The sequence below is a fragment of the Emydura macquarii genome, unplaced genomic scaffold (genome assembly GCF_026122565.2).
Source record: "Emydura macquarii macquarii isolate MOO-44397 ecotype Brisbane River unplaced genomic scaffold, CSIRO-AGI_Emac_v2 contig_2473, whole genome shotgun sequence".
NCBI classification, from domain to species: Eukaryota; Metazoa; Chordata; order Testudines; family Chelidae; genus Emydura; species Emydura macquarii.
In genome coordinates this window covers 21,972,561-21,994,117 of record NW_027132610.1, presented here as the reverse complement: position 1 = coordinate 21,994,117, position 21,557 = coordinate 21,972,561, and the positions used below count along the sequence as shown (strand labels likewise).

Genomic DNA, 21,557 nt, shown 5'->3' with positions numbered 1-21,557 from the left:
CTTCTGGTCACCACATCTTTTCAGATTTTAGAATTAGTAGATCTCAACATCTCACCTTGTTTTTGATAGATTGGGAGAGGGAAACAAGTTTTCCTGTTGTTTTTCAATTCCTAATTTTTTTCTCAACTTTGAATGAATTAAATACTGAAATGAACTAGCTGAATAAACCAAAATGAAGACAATATTCTCTCTGCATCTGCAGAAGAGGCTACTACTGTGTCAGAAGCTGGTTTAGCACTTCAATAAACTCTGGTTCCAGAGCCAGTGTCTTCCATCAGTTCAGCGGTTTGACTTTCTTCAAAACTTCGGCAACAAACATACTGCTCTGATATTTTTTTATTTAATTGATTTTAATAGGTTATAGGGATCTTAAGCTTTAGTGTAGGTTATCATAATTTTAACTGTAATTTTGAATAGGTGTGTTTTTAGAAAGAAAAATGTATTTAAAATGTTTTTTTTTTATTTAAAAAATAGATTTTTATCCACACTCAGTAGCCTGGAGTTCATGGTTGTTTTTTTCCCCCCTTTTGTCAATATAGACTCTTATTGAGCAAATAGAGCAAAGATCTGAGAAGATGCCAGAGTGAGTAAAATGAAATACATTTATTTTCAAGTGTTTGAAATTCTGGAAGCTTGGAATATTTTACCTCATTTAAAATGTTGAGTTAAACAAATACTGCTTTTTAAAAAACAATCTAATAACTTTGTTTCTTTAGTTTTGAAACTATATAGCAGAAAGGTTAGAATACTGGAAATATTGACCTGAGAATATAAATCTCATATACACAGTTGTTTGGAGGTGTTTTTTTGTGTGTGTGTTTTTGGCTAGGTACCAACAACTTCTGAATGAAATCCATCAATGTTACCTTGCTCAGCGGGAAAACTTGCTAAGTCCTAGTATTACTAGTACTGTAACGGAATTAACCAGTCAGAACAACAGAGATCATTGTGCTCTGGTAAGAATCATAGTGATGGGATTTTTTGGTATGTTTTCAGATTTCCTTAGCAAAACTCAAATTCCTTTCTAGATCCAACAGCTGTCTGATAAAATGACAGATTTCAGAAATTGTATTAGTGTGAAACTTTGTCCAGCTTTCAGTAGAGATTATGGGGTTGTAAAATCTGTGCTGCTCCTCACAAAGTGCACTGACGAAAAAGTGATTCTCTTCTAAACTTTGCCTAGTGCATGCAAAAAAAAAAAAAAGTTTCCCTAGAGCTTTCTCTTGTTTGATAAAATCTGTGCTAGAGATCTAGTACCTCCTTTCTAGCGTAGTGGAATTTTGAACAGCCAAGAGATTAAATTTCAATAAAATCCAATTTAATCTTACTTGTGTCTGCAATCACTAACATCTCTTTCAATGTAAATACAAGAAAGATATAATTGGTTAATTAAGTATTTGTATTTATTAAATGTAGGTACGAAGTGGCTGTTCCTTTATGGTCCATGTGTGCCAGGATGAACACCTGCTTTACAATGAGTTTTTCACAAAACCAACACCAAAATTGGAGTAGGTGGTACATACTGTTTTTGTTTTATTACATAACATGTTTAATATATTGTTGCACAGTAAGTATCATTAGAAATCAGATTGGGCAGTGTAAAGGTGGCTTGAGTAGACTAATGCTTTTTCCTGATGGCTCCTGTTTTGTGCTCCAGAATCGAAGCTTTAATTTAAAAACAATTAAGTCTCTAGCCCTTATGATTCTGAAGATGGTATTAAAAACTTAAACCCAGTGTGAACTGATGCAGATGGTTTGAAAGAGTTATGTTCTAGAAGTCATTATTCTGCTTTATTCAGGTTCTTTTACTACACCTGTTGCTGTGATATCTGTGTACCTGGGCATAAACTGTCTCCAGTTCCTCTCATTGAGGGGTTAACACAGATGCATAACAAAGATTATTTAAATGTCAAAGTTAACTAATTCATTGATAATCAAAGCACATACAACAGAGGGACATTGGTATTATGAAAATCTACACAATCCAGTTTGAGTGACATTATTTTAGCATCAAGAGTTGTGGGTGGGTGGTACTTGAGGGAAATACTTCCACTCATTTTCACCGGTCTTGTCCCTCGAAGCTGAAAGCTTGAGTGGAGAAGCAGAGGGCATCGGAGCCCTATTAAAGGGAAGCCATGCTCCCTCAGGCCAGCAGGGCATCCGAGTCTCACTTTGGGTACTGTGGAGCCTAATTGGGGATCCATACTCCAGTGAGGAGGAGCTTAGGGATATCTAATCCCCATCAAGGAGGAGCCAAGTTATGAAGCCCAGCAGAGCACAAATAATGGTATTTTGAACATCGGCTGAGTAATGCCCAATTTTCACATCTCGAGCTGACAGAGCCAGGAAGAATACCACTGTACCTGCCTCACTTGCCCCTTAGTTCAACCCCTGAACATCACAAGGAATATGCAAATATTGAGTATTCAAACTAGGGACACTACAGTTAGGAAGATTATTCTTTTCTTGTTCTTTAAGATGAATGAGAAAAGAATAAATTGTTTGAGAGTCACTTTGTGCAAACTTGAATACTTATGCTTGGTCTCACAGATTTGCTCTGACTTAACTAAATTGGCTTAAAAACTGATTTAGTTAAATCGACACAACCTCTAATGTGGATACTCAGAATTAATTCAGTGCAAAAAAACTGTGGTTAGACAAGCTCTTAAGTTACAGTGCAGAAATTCAAACCAATACTATACATAGTCCAAAAGTCTAGCTACATTTTTTGACAACCATAGTTTTGAAATCTGGATGAAAGACAGTTATTGCTCATTAGTGATAAGAGACTTTTCTCCCTGCTGCCTATATTCCCTTCAGATTGTATAATTCTTAGCTATTTGAGTCTTTAGGTGTCCAACAGTCTATATTTAGGCGTCTAATTAAAGTGGCCTTATTTTCCAAAGGTACTGATTCTCTGTGCATCACTCATTTTGGTGCCTGAATATAGATTTGTAAACCTTACTCCGGGCACTCAGGCTTGATATTTTTGGCCTGAATTCCTGCTGTTGGGTCTTTTTGCGTGATGTTTAATTGGGCTATTGAATTTTTCCCCCCTTTCTCAGGCCTGGTCTATACTGGCTGCAGATTTCGGCAGCAGTTGACGGGAGATATGCAAGGTATGTACAGTAACTTACATATCTCCCGTCAAGTTCCTAACATCTACTTACCACAGTGTCTCCGCTGCGCTACGCTGACAGGAAATGCCCTCCTGTCAGTGCAGTGCTATGCTTCTTGCTGGGGTGGATTAACAGAGTTGAATCTTGGGTTCGATTGAGCGAATCTTCATTGCTGCTCTGTTGAATCCCCAAAATTGATCCTGCACCGCTAGTCGCAGACATACCCTCAGTTTTTGCTCTTAATTTATTTTGGCAAATGGCCCTGGTTATGCTGTGTTATATTTTGAGAGCTCTTATAGTATGCCTAAAGGCACCCATATCTAAAGATGTACATTTAAAAATATATCTTCATCAGCTATTCAGTTTCATGTGCACACTCTGATTAAAAGAATTCAAGCTGCCTACTACAATTATCAGTAATTCATCCTCAATAAACATGGTGTGTCTAGTTTAGGAGGACTTTCATATTGGAGTAAACTTGCAAATATATTAAAGTAAATACTTAAATCCTCTTATTAAATTCTTTACATAATTTATTTTCTGTTAATTAGCAGGCATAATGATTTCAATGTTCACGTTTTCATAAGCACATTATTATGACTTCACTGTGGAATCTAGGAGAAGCTCATCTGAGAGAGTGAGACAGCTCTTACTAAAACACAAATCTTCTGTGATAGAGAGGGATCACTAAAAATGACCATGTAAACTTATTTTAGCATAAATATTAGTATTTCCAAGTTTGCTACAATGCAATACTCTTTAAGCAGGACTGAATTATGGAACTATGTTTTCAATAGCTACACATCAGTCTGGCATTCCTTCTTCTTAGAACTGTTCTAAGTTCGGTCTGAGATTAGTTATTTTCAATATTGAATTTTATATAAGTCTGTTTATGAATGGTAACTTCAATTGGATTAAAATCAGGATACATTATGCTGAGAACAGTCCATTCATTGGTGCTGGGATACAGGAACTAGTCCTTTCTGTAATGTGATATTAGTATAGTATTTTGGTATCCTGGAAATGTCTTTTATAATATCATGCATTTTATCTTTCTTTTAGTGAACTTTTGGAGAAATTGTGTGTTTCATTATATGATGTCTTCAGGCCATTGATCATCCATGTTATCCACTTAGAAACTTTGTCTGAACTCTGTGGGATTCTGAAAAATGAGATGCTTGAAGACCATGTACAGAACAATGGTAATACATAGGTGGAATCTGAGTGATTGTGTTATTAATCAGCGTTAGAAACTACTAAATGACAGAATGTAGATGTTTCTTATGTATTAAACATATCAAAGATGACACATGATTATTTTAACTTAACTGTCCTTTTTTGTTACATTATGGTAAAAAAAAATTGTTTAAAACATTTCTTTATTGAAAGGAGTATACAAGGGTCATTCTAGAGATTCTTGCTACATTTTGATTTTACAAACTGGCCTTGATCCTGCAAACGCTTATGCATGTGTATAACTTTACTCTCATGACTAATCCTGTTAATGTCAATGGAATTGCTCAGATGAATGACTGTGCACTTGTGGGATACAGGATCAGCACCATATAGAGTATGATGAAAGGAATAGTGTATGTTATACTTTATATCTAGCCAGGGATTTAAGACTTTTAAAAAAAATTTGATTATTAGTGTAGGAACCAGGGTTGACAATTTCCTGGAGAAAAAGGGCATAGTGCTGGTAAATACCACTTAAACCCAGTTTAAACTGGGTAAAATAATTGCATCAGTGTCCGGAAAGTTCAGCAAGCATAGAATGAATCTTTTCAAACTTTGGATACATCCATTCAAAACTGAGGAATAGGCTCAGTCTGTCCACAACATCAACGTTGGTCTTCTGCTGTAGACTGTTGCATGGCCAAATGGACCTTGACTGGTAGTTTAAAACTCTGCATGCTTCTGATTGCTTAGTGTTTCAAGCCTAGAACTTTGCACTATTGTCGTTTTCATATAATTGAGTATGTTTTACTTTTATTTATGTAATATTGAAAACTGAAATATGCATCGTGACATATATAACTTCCTTGAGAAAATACTGAACCAAGATGTATACAGACATTCTGATGTGCAGTATTATTATCACATATATTAGTATTACACTCTCTGCTGTTTTTTTACTTTTTATTCATCTAACCCTAAATGAATCTGTGAATCCTACTGTCTTATGTAGCCACAATTTTGAATATGTAACTAAAACTAAGTGTAATGTTTCATTAATCCACACCACTAAGTTTTTAAAATAGAAAATGACTTATACTGGGGTGGTAAAAATAACAATTTTACCTGGTAAAAACCATGCCATTCCTGGTAGGAACCAGTTTTTCATTTGTGGCTTACTGTGAAACTTATGAAATCTAGTCATATGCCTTCAGGACCATTTCAGATTTCCGCTGCCTTGTAGTATATAATTGCATATGAAAAAATGTGCAGAAATTTCTGCTCATCTGACTTCTTTTACCTTAGAAATATCAATAATGTCAAATCTATTTTTTCCCTTATTTGGTAACCTTAGGTGGTGTGTGTGTTCTGAACTGTTTCACCTATGCTGAAAAGGCAGGTGTTGAACCTGTAATAAAGACATTTTTTCACCCTAGCGCAAATTAAGTACAATTTAAACAGACTAAGAAATCCTTCCTAGTTCAATTGGTCAGCTTTCTGTATCTTGAATTATCTTAATTTTGCTAATTCTCTGGTCACCATAGTGTCTTCTGGGGTAGAAAGTATTTTTATTTCTAATGCCAGGGGAAAAAAAAAAAAGAAGCATGAAGATGAGAGCTTGAGAGCCTTTTGACTGTCCTCCTTTATGTGTAAGCAAAAAGGACACAAGCTCAATGTCCCTGTTCCCCCCTCCTCCCCCTCTTGTAGGACACCTTAAGCATTTCTAAAGTGTTTGGTAACCTTTCATTAGAGTAATTTTGATGTCTCTAGCTATAACTCCATGAAAGATTTGGTTCTCTTGATGCTTGGTGTATAAAGCAGAGTGGTTATCCATCTCTGGGGTTGTGAAGATAGTTAATTTACTTTCCTAAGAGCAGAATTGTGACCCTGATCTTTCACACTATCAACAATAAAAACTTTGCAGTATAGGCTTTAGTCTAATTTTTACTGATTGGTTTTCCCATTTAAATTTAGATCTGATGTTTTGACTTAAGCTGCTTCTACTTGGATTATTAAGAACATACACGTATTTATTGGGGGTAGGTAGGTCAAATACAGGTAGCTCTTTGTCCTGCAGTGTGACTTTTCAGTCCATGTTGTAATACTGTACTATGTAAATGACAAAAGTAAACTAGGGCATATCCTTAGTTATATAGGCAAAACCTTCATTATGACATATTTTTAGCATTTTTCCAAAGAATCAGCATACTTAAACTAAATTATGGTGTGTTATATTTTCAAAGTGTTGTGTCATATTCCTAGTTTGTGTATGAGGAACTCTTAGGCAGAGAGAGCTGAAGTGACGGTCCCCACGCCACGTAGCAAATCAGTGATAGAGCTGCAATTTAGAGCTCAAGAATTCATGGTTTGTTACAAACCACTCAGTGTGCAGCTCTTTAAACATTTGTGCCTGGCTTTCTTTGCAGCAAGTAAATTATTTTGTGACAAAGTACGAAACTCAAAAGTTCTTTTTAAACATTACTTTTCTAGATGTAATTAATGAGCAATTGTATTGATGCTCTTTTGTCAGCGGAACAATTGGGTGCCTTTGCCGCTGGTGTCCAGCAGATGCTAGAGGATGTACAAGAACGTCTTGTCTACAGGACACACATCTACATTCAGACAGACATTATAGGCTACAAGCCTGCTCCTGGGGATCTTGCATATCCTGATAAATTGGAAATGATGGAGGTATAGTATCAGCTTGCTTGATTTGTTTTCCTAGTTTATAGATCATATGCAGTTATATAGTGCAGGGTATGGCAAACAGGATTTTCTGTTTAGATGTATTTAAAGTATTGGCACTGTCAGGGTGGCATCCATTGGCCACACTTTGGGTTTGAAATCACATAGTATAATAAATACAGCTTCGATCAAGTTAAGTGAGTCTGGTCACAATTTTCACCATCACTCTAGTGTGCATTGTGATGATTCTAACTTTCTCCTCTTTAAACAATTGCTGTTTGTTTATTTTAATGTTCTTGGTTTTTGGTTTTTTTTAGTGAAAAGTTGGAGTTAAATGTACTGAATTGTAGGAGAAATTCTGTGGACAGACACAGTTGGCTGATAGTTTTTCAAAGTTGCTGGTCAGATACCAGCTTTAAAAAAAAAAAGCTTGACGGGAATTTGTTAGGTCAGTAGTAGTTTCCAATAACGTTCTCTTTTAAGTAGCTGCTGTCAACTAACCATTGATAGCAGCCGTTCTCAGCTCCTTGCAGGGTAAATTCATGCTCTTCACAATGGTCCTGCTGGAAAAAAAATAAAAAAATAATTTTACTTATAATTTAAAATAAATTAGTATCATTGCTACAAGATCTCAGTGTCAACATCTTGTCAAAAAACAATTTAAAAACATTTTTTGGATGTAAAGAGAACAGGGAACTTTTTACATAATTTAAGGCATTAAAAACAGATATTTCATAAAAGGGGTAAGTCGTAGTAAGAGTGATGTGCTGACACTAATTTTACAGATCAGAGTGTTAGAGGATTTGATGGGAACGTTGTCTTACTTGGCCATTGTGTTGTTACCAGATATGCGGGTCACCTTGGGATACGCTCATTTATTAGGGTTACTTTCCTGGGGGGAGGGGGAGAGAGGTTGTAATTCTATTAATGGTACTGCTTGTCACTTGTGTGTTTTCATACTTCTCCCTCCTTCAAGTCCCCTCCCAATGGAGTGCCCCTGAAGGACCTAAGTTTCCCAGGGCTGGGTTCCTCCAGCCCCAGACTCAAATAAACACCCACATTTACAGATTAACAGAGCGCGTGTGAGCAGGCTGGGTCAAAACAGCACTGCCAAGCTGCCACCCTTCTATGCCCCATGACTCCACAGGTGGGGCAGAGCAGCACTGCCAAGCTGCCACCCTTATATGCCACAGGTTCAGCACGTTACTGTCCTCACTCACACTCTAGTAGTAACCCCCTTGATGAGCAAATTCCACAGGATTTTTGGGTGCTACAGGGTTCTTTAGCTTAGGTAAAAGAAGAGTTGCTGCAAAGCAAGATAGGGAAGCCAAGAACACGAAGGAGTAAATGAAGTTTGAAGAGAGTTTGCCAACCAGCTTGATTATAAAAGTTATTTTATTTCCAGGTATATAAAACTTATGATACTAATAGTATAAGGAGAGAAAAACCGCCAAACAGTTACAATATTACACTATTTCAATTGGCGTATTGGGGAAATCTAGCCCAAGCTTGATTACAAAAGTCAGGTTTAGAAAGTTATACCTGGACTAAGAGAGAGGGAGAGCAAATTAGGTCTGGGGAAAAATTGGGCTTAACCAGAGAAGAGAGAGAGAGAGAGAGAGTTGAGGTCTCACCACTCAGCGCAGCTTGAACTGGTCAAAGGTTCCCAGGAGACAGGCTGTTCAGCTTAGGGTCTGGAGTGCTTGAGACAGGCAGAGCCCCCAACACCGTCAGTCAGGAAAAGGTGAAGTCCCAGTGGAACTGATGCAGCTTTTGGATCCAGGCATCAGAACAGAGGTTTGAACTTGGGTAGGGGTTTTTGTAGGGAAGAAACAGTGGTTCAAGGGAGAACACTAGGTTTGTTTATGGGTTAACAATGACTCAAGGGAGTATACCAGAATTGTTTTGTTTATGCAGGACAATAGGAATTGATCCTGGCTATGGGCAGTGTTCCTTCCAGAGAACTCACAATGCAATCAGGCAGATTCAGTGTTTTGGATCTCAATAAAGGATCTATGACTAGAATTGGTCTGATAACGGCTGAGCTGGGTGTGTGCGGGCGTGCGTTCATTAACATCTGGAGCAGAGATCTCCCATCATGCCGCGCTTTCCTGCTTCGCTGATCCCAGAGTTCAGTGCAATACCTGCCTTGAAGCTTGGTTCTCCATTTGGAATGCTAATAGAGATGTTTCCTTGTTCCATACTCGATGTAGATGAGGCTTTCTGTTTTCCATTCGGTGTGCTAATCGAGATGCCTCCTTCTTACATCTTCGATGTAGATGAAGCTTTCTGTTTTCCATTCAGTGTGCTAATTGAGATGCCTCCTTCTTACATCTCTGGAGTAGATGAGGCTAGGGGAATTGCCTTAATCCTGTCACCCTTGTTAGGAGGAGTTTAGGTGCGTCTCCCATTGCCTTTTCATTGCTTTTGGTAAATCTGTCTCTGATCGGTTCTGGTTCAAACAGAGGCTGGGGGAGGGGGAGTTCAGGTGAGTCAGACAGTAGGGGTTTTATGCCCTGGCTCCCCAAGAACACAGAGCTGACAGGTAACAGTTGGTAAGGTTGTAACTTTTAGTCCATTTTATTTTCCAATTTACCTACTAGCACAGATGGCATTGTAAGACTTATTGCTACTGAAACATCCACAAAGAGTCAGTTTTTTGTGACTATTGGGTTGGCATGCATTACTATAGATTTAAGTTGTACAAATGCTCATCTTGGACAGGAGAAATCAATTTAGTATAACTTTATATAAATTTTTTTTACAACTCTTTTCTTGAAACTGACAAAGCTTAATAAGAAGTGTCCTTTTCAATGCCCTATCCAGGTTCTTACAATTTTCAATATTTTTTCACTAGTATAAAACTTCTTACAATATTGTTGTTCAAGCATAAATAGTAAATGTAAAATGCTCAGAATTGTATAGAAGTAGTTATGATTTTTCATATTTGTGAACATATTAGGCTTATATATTTAGTATCATTATGCCTTCCCAAAAAGTATATTAATTTAAAAAAAAAATAAAACCCCACCAAGTTTAAATGTGATTCATCCATTCAGGCCTAATCTACACTCAAGTTTTACTGATATAGCTATTTCACTTAGAGATGTCGGGGTTTTTTTAACCAAAATTGTTACTCTGTAAGCCCTAGTGGATGAAGTTATAAAGGTGTGTGGGAAATAAAGGTGGCTTTTAAACTAGTATAGTTATTCCTTTTCCTATACATGGATAGCTATACTGATATAAAACACTTTTATACCGATAAAACTGCCCTCATAGTTGTGGGCACTCTAAAATATAACTAAAACAGTACAACTTTCTAGTGTAGCCAAGGCCTCACTTACTGATAATATTTTAATACTCTTAAGATTCTGTGGCTGATCATTTATAAAGAAGAGGTTTACACTTATATCTACTGATAATATAAAGTTTCCCCTTCTTACATGTGTTTGTCATTGTGATTCTGATTTTTCCAGCCTGGTCACTTTTAAACCTGAAACTTTGAATATTTGGAGAGAGATGCTTAAATCGGAGTAAATGAATTATTTAAATGTAATGCTTAAAATGCAGTGCAAGAGCATGTTTTAAGCTCTTTCCTCAAACGTCCTCTTCCCATTTTCAAATGGTTGCTGCCAATCTGACAAATAGTTTGAAGTATTAAAGTGCAGCACTATAACAGGACTTCAAAATGCAAAGCGGTGTCTGGGAAAGTCTTTTGCAAATCTTTCTTGTGGAGAACGAGCTAAAAAATATTCTCTCATGCCACTCATTGATAACATTTAAAGGAACAAACAATCCGAATCAGCATATGGATTTTAGAGTACTGACAATTTTCTACCTTTAAGCAGAAAGCAATGCTAAAGCTTAATTTATGGGATGGGTTTGCTCTGCTTTAGTTATGTTCTGCATGGAATCCATTGAAATGTTGAATCAGGTTCCATGGGTCAAATTTGAACAGCATTCCTAAGTGGACCAATTGTCCAAACCTCTGTAATAAATGAATATTGGCAAACTGGAAAGTATTCCATTAAAATCTTGCTAAAACAAAGCACCTAAAACATTTTTTTAGTTGAAAAGCACTGAACTGTCAAGTTTTGCTATCATCACTTTTGCCCTTGTTGCATGTACGAATCTGAAGATATAAATAAAAAATTAAGTTTCACTTACTTTGTTCTCCCCCACCTCCATTTTTAGTTGACATTGTATTGATAATGATTTCTTTTTGTACAGTACCAGAGTTCCGCTTAACACAAGGGGGGAAGAAACACAAGCCAGAATAAGGAAAGAACACATTAAAGAATACTTTAGATAAATTTATTGTATTCATGTTGGCTGTGCTTCATGAAATTCATCCTAGGGAATTTACAGAACTTGCTAAAGCAATCTTGGAACCATTAGGAATTACTTTTGAGACCTCATGGAGGACAGGAGAGGTCGCAGAGGACTTGAGAAAGAAAGCATAGTACTTACCTTTAAAAAGAGAACCTGGGAAATTATGGTTCAGTCAGCCTAGCTTCGATACCGGAAAAAATCATCAAAGTACCTCAAGGTTAATAGGGTTATAAGGAATAGCCAGCATGGATTTTTCAAGAGAAAATCATGCCAAACCAACCTAATTTTCTTCTTTAACAGGGTTACTGGCATAGTGGATGGGAGAAGCAGCAGATGTGATGCATCTTGATTTTTCATAAGGCTTTTGATACAGTCCACATGACATTCTAATAAGCAAACTAGGGACATGTTGTCTAGATGAAATTACTGTAAAATGCATGCACAACTGTTTGAAAAAACATATGCAGTTGTTATTAATGGTTTGCTAGCACAGTTGGAGGGTATATTTAGTGGGGTTCCACTGGGATCTGTCCCGTTTCCAGTACTAGTCAACATTTTCATGAATCACTTGGATAATAGGGTGGAGAGTATGCTTATAAAATTTGCATATGACACCAAGCTGGGAGGTCTTGGAAGCAGTATGGAAGACAGGATGTGAATTCAAAATTGATAAATGAGAGACTTGGTCTGAAATTAACAAGGTAAAATTCAATAAAGACAAGTGCAAAGTTCTACACTTATGGAGGAAAAAATCAAATCCCCAAATACAATGTGAGGAATAACTTGTCTAGGCAGTAGTACTGCACAGAAGGTTTGGGGGGAGGTTATGATGGATTACAAATTGAATATGAGCCAACAATGTGTTGCTGTTACAAAAAGGCAGATATTCTGGAGTGTATTAACAGGGGTGTTATATGTAAAACATGGGAGGTATTTATTTTGCTGTGCTCCACACTGATGAGGTCTCAGCTGGAGTATTGTTTCCAGTTTTGTGTGGCACACTTTAAGAAATTGGAGAATCCGGAGGAGAGCAACATAAAAGATAAAAAGTTTTAGAAAGCCTGACCTATGAGAAAAGATTAAAAAAACTGGGGATGTTCTGTCTTGAGAAAAGAAGATTAAGGGGTACCTCATAACAGTTTTCTGATATGTTAAAGACTGTTAGAGAGAGGACAGTGATCAATTGTTCTCCATGCTCATTGGAGGTAGGACAAGAAGTAATGGGCTTAATCCTGCAGCAAAGGAGATTTAGGTTAGATATTAGGAAAACCATTTTAACTATAATGATAGTTAAGCACTGGAACAGGTTATGAAGAGAAGTTGTAGAATCCCTGTCATTGGAGGTGTTTAAAAACAGGTTAGACAAACCTGTCAGGGAAGGTCTAGGTATACTTGGCCCTGTCTCAATGCAGGGAGATGGACTAGATAACTTCTTGAGGTCCCTTTCAGCCCTACATTTCAATGATTCTTTTGCACCTTCCAAACAATGTAAAAGAGAGATTCCCCACACCTCAGTACTTGCAATTTGTTAAATGTAAATGTTTACCTCTATTTTAAGTTCATATCTGAACCCAGCACAGTAAATAGCAGTGTGGAAAAAATGAATATCTCACAATCTTTATATAATATAATGTTAAGTCAAAGTTGCTCGATTTGCCCAACTCATTTATGAATAAATTTTTCACTCTCCGTGATGTGTTGCTTTTCACATTGAAAAAATGTTAAAATTATTTCATTTGCGGTACATGGATATATTAATGTATTTTGGCCCAACAGTAACAATTCCAGCAAATTTGCTTAATGAAACTACCCTCATAATAAAATTTATACTGCTTTACATTGACTACTGTCTTTCTGGGATTTCTTTGAATATTTTTTACACACTGGAGATGCTTTTTTTTAAATCATGGAAAAATGACTTAAAATGGGGTCCTACTGTAGAAATGACTTTCAAAATGACACTTCTTTACCGCATAGATCTGTTATGTGTTTGTATGTAATTATATTTACTTTGCCTTTTACTACTGTTAGCCCTAACAAAGGTAACACAGCTAACAAAGTGAGCCCAGTGTCTGTTGTTTCTGGCTTATCAGCAGAGTTGTTTACTTGAGATCCAATTGTTTATACTTGTGCAACCGATTAAAGGGAATAAGATTACACAGGGTTCACTGAGGCCATACTTAGAAGGCTGCCCAGGTGTAACAAAGGGCCTAAACTGGCCTACAGAATCTTGATTACTAGTGGGGTGTTTGAGAGAAACAAATCCTGCTGGACCCCAAGTCTAGGGTTAGTTTGCAGGTCTGGCAGACAGCTTATAAGTAACCAGACTGTTTTCTGAGTATGTCTTCATACAGGAGTTGAGACAGATAAACTTTGGAACCCCATAATAATGTTTTATTAGTCACTTTTTTTTAGTTGAAACTGGATCAGTGTAAAGTTTCTGACTCTGTTACCAGTACTAAACATTTCTCTGTTCCTGTACTAACAGTAGTGCTGTGTGGGAAGTAGTTTCCCATCCTGGTGGAATTCTCATCCCGAATCAAGAAAAAAAAGTCAGTCTCAAATTTTCACTAACCCCAAATCTGAAAAACATTTTTGGATTGGATCAATCAAAACACTTTGGTTAGATTTTGACTTTTTAATTTAAAAAAAAAAATGTTTTATGATGTTAACTTGAATTTTGAAATGAAAAGTCATTTAGAACTTCTTTGTTTGGAAAATGTCAAATGCTACATTTTGACAATCTTGACCTCCATTCTAAGTTCACAGCTGAACCCAACACAGTAACAGCAGTATAAAAAATGAATATATTGCAATCTTCATATAATATAGTGTTAAGTCAGTTACTCAATTTGCCCAATCCCTTTATGAATTTTCAAAATTTTTCAAAACGGAAAATGCAGAATCGACTCTTCCACAAACAATTTAGATTTTAATGAATGAATATTTTCTGACACAAGTTTTGTCAAAAAATTCCTGACCAGCTCCAGTTAGCTGCAGCTACGTTTGTGTAGTTTTTTGGTTTTGCCATGGAAGTCCAGGTGGGCTGAGCACATTAATACAATCTTTTTCTACATGGTAAACGTAACATACGGATTCTTCTTTTTAAAAAAAAATCTCTGCTTAATGTAATAGTTGCATGGCATATCTTCCCTTGCAGCAAATTGCACAAAGTTTAAAAGATGAACAGAAGAAGTTGCCTTCTGATGCTTCCTTTTCAGATGTGCGGCTAGAAGATCCAGAGTCCTGCAACCTAATTAAATCTGGTATGCTTGGGAATATATTTTATATTATTAAGTGAATTAGTGAAATAGACATAAAGTGGGCATTAACCTAAGCAAATAGTGAGAAAATTATATTTACTTTAATAAAAATATTATTTTCTTAAAGTATTTGGAGAATTTTGGGAAGAGCTTGCATAAAAGGAACTTTGGCTCAAGAATTTTTATTTACACTTTTAAAAATTGAACCCCTCAGGAACTTGATTGTGTTTAGGGTGTTTATTACCTGCCTTAATCCTATAGTATTGGTGATTGTGGCATGCCTGTACTCCAGATGCATTCATTCTGAAAAATATTCCTGTCATCAAGAGGATTGACATCTAGCATCTTTTCGTATGAAATACAATACAGAGTTGAGCTCCCATTCTGTAGTACTAAATGATTTAGGAGGAGAACTGGTTTTATGATTCTGGCATGTCTGTTACATGAAAGTTATAGTTCAAGAATGTTTTCCTATTTAAAACAGAATCAGACAAAACAGAGACAGTGATTGCATCCTTTTAATGTTTTTCTTAACCGATTTCAATAGCTTGTAGCCTCGTTATAGCAATAATTCATTATTTAATCTATGAATCTTAAAACCTGAGTTTAGGATCCATGTTTTTATAAATGTATAAAGAAATTTATTTAATTCCATAAAATGTGATTCTGTTAACCTCAGAATGCCACTTGAGTGCTGCTTTCATGTCTTTAAATGTATCTGGAATCCCTGGGTGACTTTTTTCCCCCCATCCATCTTATTACAGCTTACTCACTTATTAATATTCTGCTTCCTAATTGTATCTTTTTCTAGCTCTTGCAGTTGTCTTCACTATTCCATAGATTTATCATAGTTTCCTACTGTTGACATACAAGGCTGACACACCAAAAACCCAACCTTTCAGAGAAGAACCAACTAGTCCACAGATGTCTAGACTTGAACAAATGGTGGTAGCTCCACATGTGTAAGAGATAGAAAAGGGCTGTTAGCTTGTTGGACTATCCCCACACCAGGACATTGCAGGCTTTTGTTCCATGACTGATTCTGTGACTTCCTTTTAGTTTTTATTTTTTAAAAGGGTTGCCACTGAGGTTTAACTCTTAGTTGGCCCAAAATCTAGGGGAAAGATGAGTTCTGTGAGGTTCCCTCCGCCAATTGCTGGGAAAACCCAAACCAAATGTGCACAGATGATTTTGTACCTCCTCTGTCATGAAGGGTGCTCTTGTAACAGGGCTGTGACTTTTAATAAAATCCCCAAGACAAAATCATGTCCTGTGTCCTAACAGCTGACAACGTTGTCATATTAGCATGGTTCCTAAATTTCAACTGTGTTAAATCTCCTCAGGGTAATCTACTGTACAGCAAGGAAAGAATAGCAAAGTAAACTTACTCAATATTGTTCCTTTTCTCCCCTCCCTCAAGGTGGCCTCTGGGTTCCTGTTAAAGCCCTGTGGGCACTCTCCTACATTTTGCCTCGGTCTGTTCTGCCACGCAACCCTTTTAAGCAGTTATGCATCACATCCTTTTAGCAGCTAGGATACTACAGTGATTTCCAGAGAAATGCCTATAAAAGCAATACATTTAGCAAAGGGTAGACTAGCTTGCCTTTGGACAGTCAGTACTACATTTTAAATTGGCCAAAGGTGGGTGGGGGTTAGATAGTTGTGATTGGATGAAGAAAGATATGCAGTCTCAAGCAGGGGTCAGTGACTGGATCTGATGGCGTGAAGAGTGAGTGTGGTAGCAAAGTTATTCTCAAATTTTTTTAGCAAACTTTTTTTATTTGGAAGGGCAAGCTAGTGTGTTGTTTTTCTGATAACCACTTATCCTCGCTCCCTAAATATATGTTTCAGAGTGATTCACCAGTTCAAGATTTCCAGTATATTTTCAAGCTGAATTCAAACCCTACACAGCTGCCCACATATTGTGCGCATGTATATATTGGAAGTCAGGTTTCTTCCCTCTCAGGAGGTCAAAAATAAAGTAATTTTGTAATGTGTAAGATTCCTATGAAGGTCAACATTAAATAAAGTTCATTACATATTGTTTTCAGATGGAAGGAAAGAGTCCTAACTTTTTAATATGTGTTTTCTGCCTTTAAATAGGTACAGCAGAATCCCTTAATCCCAGACCGCAGACTATGATTTCACCAGCAGATCTACATGGAATGTGGTATCCCACAGTCAGAAGGACTCTAGTGTGTCTCTCTAAACTGTACAGATGTATAGATGTATGTACAAACTTCGCCTCTTCTTTTAACTTACTGTAATGTTTTAAGTTAAAGTAGATAAAAAAGAATATACTACCAATTTTAAATATTTTCATCAAAGAATAACTGGAAAACGTTGGTTTTGATATTTATCTTGTGGTAACTGTAGCTTTTTTTTGTTGGTCTCTTCATATAAAACATGCAAATTGACAAATTGTAAATTGTTCAAAGACAAATGGTTTTGTACCTGTAAATTTAGAAATGAAATACCAAATCATGCCCCAAATTGCATTCGAAATCTCACTATGATTTTTTCAACAAGTAATGTTTAAAAAGTTACGTACCACATGGACCAAAAAAAAAAAAAAGCTTTAGTTCAATCACAAGTTATGGGATTGATGTAGAAATTATTGGGTGAAATTGTGTGGCTTGTGATATGCATGCAGTCAGACTAGATGATCAAAATGGTCCCTTCTGGCCTTCAAATTGATTCATCTACAGTTACCTTTGAAAGAATTTTAAATCTTTTGCACCACATTTTTAGTAACTTAGAAGTACAACTGCAGGAAACTGACAAATGTATGTAAAACAAAGAACTACTTAAAGTGTATGAAAGTATACACCAGTCTGAATCTGTGTAAAACACATCTAATAAAAGCAGATACAATAAACACCTTGTTCATGGAAGATTCAAGACATACATATTCCGATAATCTACTCTTAAAGGGAAGTTCCATAATTTGATTGTCATTTGACATAACTACGAAAAGGCTGGCAAATCTCTGAGAAATCCAGTGAACACATGAGTTTTTGCTGTATGTTGATTTTTGTTTTTATTCAAATGATAGGAGATCCAGCAAAAGGGATACTTTAACACTTTTGAAGAAACCCTTTTTTGAGAGGTGTAATTTGTAGAACCAACATGAGAGGTGTTAAAGGGAATATGGATAAAAATATTTAAAATAATTAACATTTTGATGTCCATCTCAGTAAAAAAGACAAGTACTTTTCTTTAATGCTTTTGGTTGGAGCCCACTGTTTGAAAGAAGGAAAGGGCAGTTTGGAGTTATTTACATGGTCCAATTATAAGGGAGGATGCATGTGAAGAAGCAGGGATCATTGTTCAACATGCAACTGAAAACTGCTTCAGTTTTCAGACTAAAATTTTCGGTGAACCTTTTGAAAATCTGACACTTTACATGTACTGTACAAGTACAAAAGTGTTTTTGTAACCAGTTTGTGATGCTCTCTCATTTGACTGTTTACAGCAAGTACAGTGGAGCCAAGGTCACACAACTTTTTTCCACAACACAGCAGTTTGTCATTTGTGTCCACACTTTACTCTGTTTGTATCAGTGCATTCTGGGAAAATCTGGGTGGTTATCCTATATTGTTGAAGCAGGGGGAGAGTATACAGAGGTGTGCACACCGAGTGGCACCAGCAGTATGTGAAGCAATGCAGTATGAGATGTCCTGCTACATAAGAAAACTGTGAGAAAAGAGAACTGACTAAATTGGTTCTCCATCTCAATCAGGTGGTGACATCTACACTGCAAAAATAGTATGCTGAATAGTTACAAGAAGATAGACATGTTCTAGCCTAGGCCACTGGCAAGAGTAAAACACTGTTAGGTGCCATCGTTACTAATAGATCATTAGCATGTGATGTATCAGGGCACAAACCATATTTAGAGCAATCATGTCACTCGATTAAACAAACTCGATTAAAATTTGTAGTATAGATGGGGTTTCTTATTTTAGTTGCTTGATTGTGCACCCATATCCAATCTGATTGCTGTTATTACAATCTTTTATATTTGTGGGTTCCATTGCATCTTACTGAATTTGGAAAATACGTTCCGTGCTAATAAGGCTCCAACCCTATACACTTATGTATGTACTTAACTTTATGCATTGTGAGCAGTCCCGTTGACTTCAGGATCAGAGCCACTGTCCTGTACGTTCTTCATGCTATGTATAAGATTTACAGATTGCCTTTTTGTCTTCCCTCCAGAGGAGAGTGTTCCAGGGATTATCACAAGAGGCTTTATCTGCCTGTATTCACTCATTGCTGGGAGCTGCGGATTCAATTACCAAAAATAAGGTCAGGCAAAGCTATCTTTCTAGAATGTAGTAGTGTTCATTAGGCATGATTCTTTCATATATAATGAAGGCCCTTAAAGAGTTGTCCAGAATTCTGTTGAAATCTCATCACAATACGTTGTCTCTGTCCCCAGAAGTCTGTGGGAATTGCTCGCGTTCTATTGTGATATAAGATGTGGTAAAGCAGAGATGCATACACAAACAATGCTGAAAAACTGAACTTAAAAATCATAAAGATAAAGATCATAGGTTAGTGTAACTCGTATGACTCAGCCAAGCGATAAACTAAAGTGGGATTCTACCAGTCATCTCTGCACCTAATATTTCTGTGTCCTACCCCTTTGTGTACTGGAATTATATGTGTTGTTCTGAGTGTTAAGTTCCCTGCTGGTGAGATTTGATAGGACTGTTCCTTGCAAATACTGGTCTGTACAATCAAAGGGAGTGCTCTTATATATCATTCCTGTTTAAAGAGACACTGTCAATTTAGTTGGTATTTTATATAATAAAAATATTTGTGAAACCTTTTTCTTAAATTTAATTGAAAATACATTTTAATTTAAATGTTCCTCTGGAGTTTATTGAACACACACATTGCAGCATTGTACTAGTTCATAAAAACCAGAAAGATAAATTTCTACAAATAAAAATAAATGTTATGGTTATATTAATAAACCAAACTTAGTGGATTATGTAATTGGCAAAAGTATTTAGAATTTATCAAAAAAAGTTGGCTACCTGAACTGGTTGTAATTGCACAGATCAAGAATTGGTTTGAAGTACATCGAACTTTTTTCTTGTGTGTCATTTTAAAAGTTTAATCTTTGCTAAAATAATTGATAGATTTAGGAGAATCCAATGATAAGGAAAAAGTTTCCTTAAAAATTTCTGCAAATTATCATTTTTCGTATGCAGCTTGTTCAATGTTCTGCAGTTATTTGGTATTGTGGCAATATCTTTTATTAGATCAGCCTTGATAGAAAGTGTTGTAGAGACTGCAGTGATTTCTGTGGAGCCATGCCCCTGTTTGGTATCAGCATTTAAGCCACTTCACTCCTGGGGCATGTACATTTAATACTCACAAGAGCACTATCAGATTACATCATGAATTTAAAAAAAAAAATTCCCATACTCTGTTGTTAGTAATGCTTTGGTTTATTAAAATGTTAATATATTTTACTTTTCACCAGTTCTGTTAATTAATTTTTTTGTTTTTCTTTTAAATTGTTTTCTTTTTCAGTGCCAAGTTATTGTCATTGCAATATAAACAAATGTTGCTGCTTTGTTAACCTAATCATGAAGAAAAACCTCTTTGACCTAGCAATAGCAGCAGCAGAGGTGTAAATCTTTGGTCCCACTTCCTTTACCTTAATGAGGCATGATATTCAAGATTTAAAAATGTATGCAGCATTAAAAGTGCACAGCTGAAATAACAAAGAATGCAAAAGTGAAGATTCCTACAGTATAGTGAACTTTGGCCTTGTACCCTCTGTATTTTTGCTCTTCTGCTTAGAAATGAACTAAGCTTTACTTTTAACAATAAAAACAGAATAGCAAATACTACATGTGCAACCTGTCAGAGCTAATGGTGTTTAACTCTTTGAATTTCCTTATTTTTTTAAATGATACAACATTAGACTTGGTCTACACTTAAAAATTAGATCAAGCTAGCTATGTTGCTCAGGACTGTCAAAAGTTTTGCACCTGAAGTGCTGTAGTTAAGTCAGACTAGCTCCGTGTATAGATGCAACTAGGTCGATGGAAGAATTCTCCCTTCAGCCTAGCTACCACCTCTCACAGAGGTGGATTAACTATATCAATGGAAAAACCCCTTCTGCTGATGTAGGAAGTGTTTACCCGATGGTGCTATAGCTGCCTGGCTGTAGACATACTCTCAGTGTCTCTGGAATGTAAAAAAATATGAAACAGAAATGATTCTCTTTGTGAGAAAGTGGGCTGCCTTTGTCTGATTGTGAGAGTTATGCTTGCTGTGCACACAAATGCAGAAAGCATGTAATCAGGATCTTTTAAGGGGCATGCAAATGGTCTGTTTCTGTTGAATGACTTATCTAAAATAATGCAAAAATGTAGCATGTCGGACAGGGGATATAATTATTGGTGCTATGAACCTAGAGTGGCTTGTATACAAAACCAAGGCTTTAACATTAATTATAGCAAGTAACTGAAGTAGTTGGGAGAACTTATACTTATGCTGTTGTATTAATATTTCTCTGTTAAGTTTTCTTTTTCTCATTGTAATTTAGACCCAGGTTGATGGACAGCTTTTCTTAATAAAACACCTTCTGATTCTTCGTGAACAAATTGCTCCTTTCCACACTGAATTCACCATTAAGGAAATTTCCCTGGACCTTAAGAAAACTAGAGGTACTGCACAGTGCTGGGTGGGCTTGCTCTCCCCAATGCACTAGCAAAGGTGTTGGGTTTATTTTATGTTCACCTGCAATGATCTGCATGCTTGCTACATTGTCTTGCTTTGTTCTAATCCTTTCTAATACAGGTTTTATCTATTAAGATGAGCAAGTTAGAATGCTTTTAACAAACTCTACTATACTTTTGATTTATATGAAGTGCTGTATCTGTGCTTTTGCCACTGACCTCTGCAACTCATACATGCTGTTTAAAAAAAAAACCAAGAACAATTATTGCTAAAT

The 21,557-nt window shown here is 36.3% G+C and overlaps 1 protein-coding gene across 1 annotated transcript in view; it reads left to right on the top strand.

Annotated features, from left to right (window-relative positions):
* COG3 (component of oligomeric golgi complex 3) overlaps window positions 1-21,557 on the top strand; it is a 47,093-nt gene that overhangs the window by 14,456 nt on the left and 11,080 nt on the right. The window contains exons 9-17 of the mRNA XM_067563137.1: window positions 540-583; window positions 830-956; window positions 1,417-1,508; window positions 4,182-4,321; window positions 6,826-6,986; window positions 14,473-14,578; window positions 16,679-16,803; window positions 18,797-18,886; window positions 21,150-21,270. Coding sequence (XP_067419238.1) covers window positions 540-583; window positions 830-956; window positions 1,417-1,508; window positions 4,182-4,321; window positions 6,826-6,986; window positions 14,473-14,578; window positions 16,679-16,803; window positions 18,797-18,886; window positions 21,150-21,270 — 1,006 coding nt within the window. The remainder of the gene's footprint in view (window positions 1-539; window positions 584-829; window positions 957-1,416; window positions 1,509-4,181; window positions 4,322-6,825; window positions 6,987-14,472; window positions 14,579-16,678; window positions 16,804-18,796; window positions 18,887-21,149; window positions 21,271-21,557) is intronic.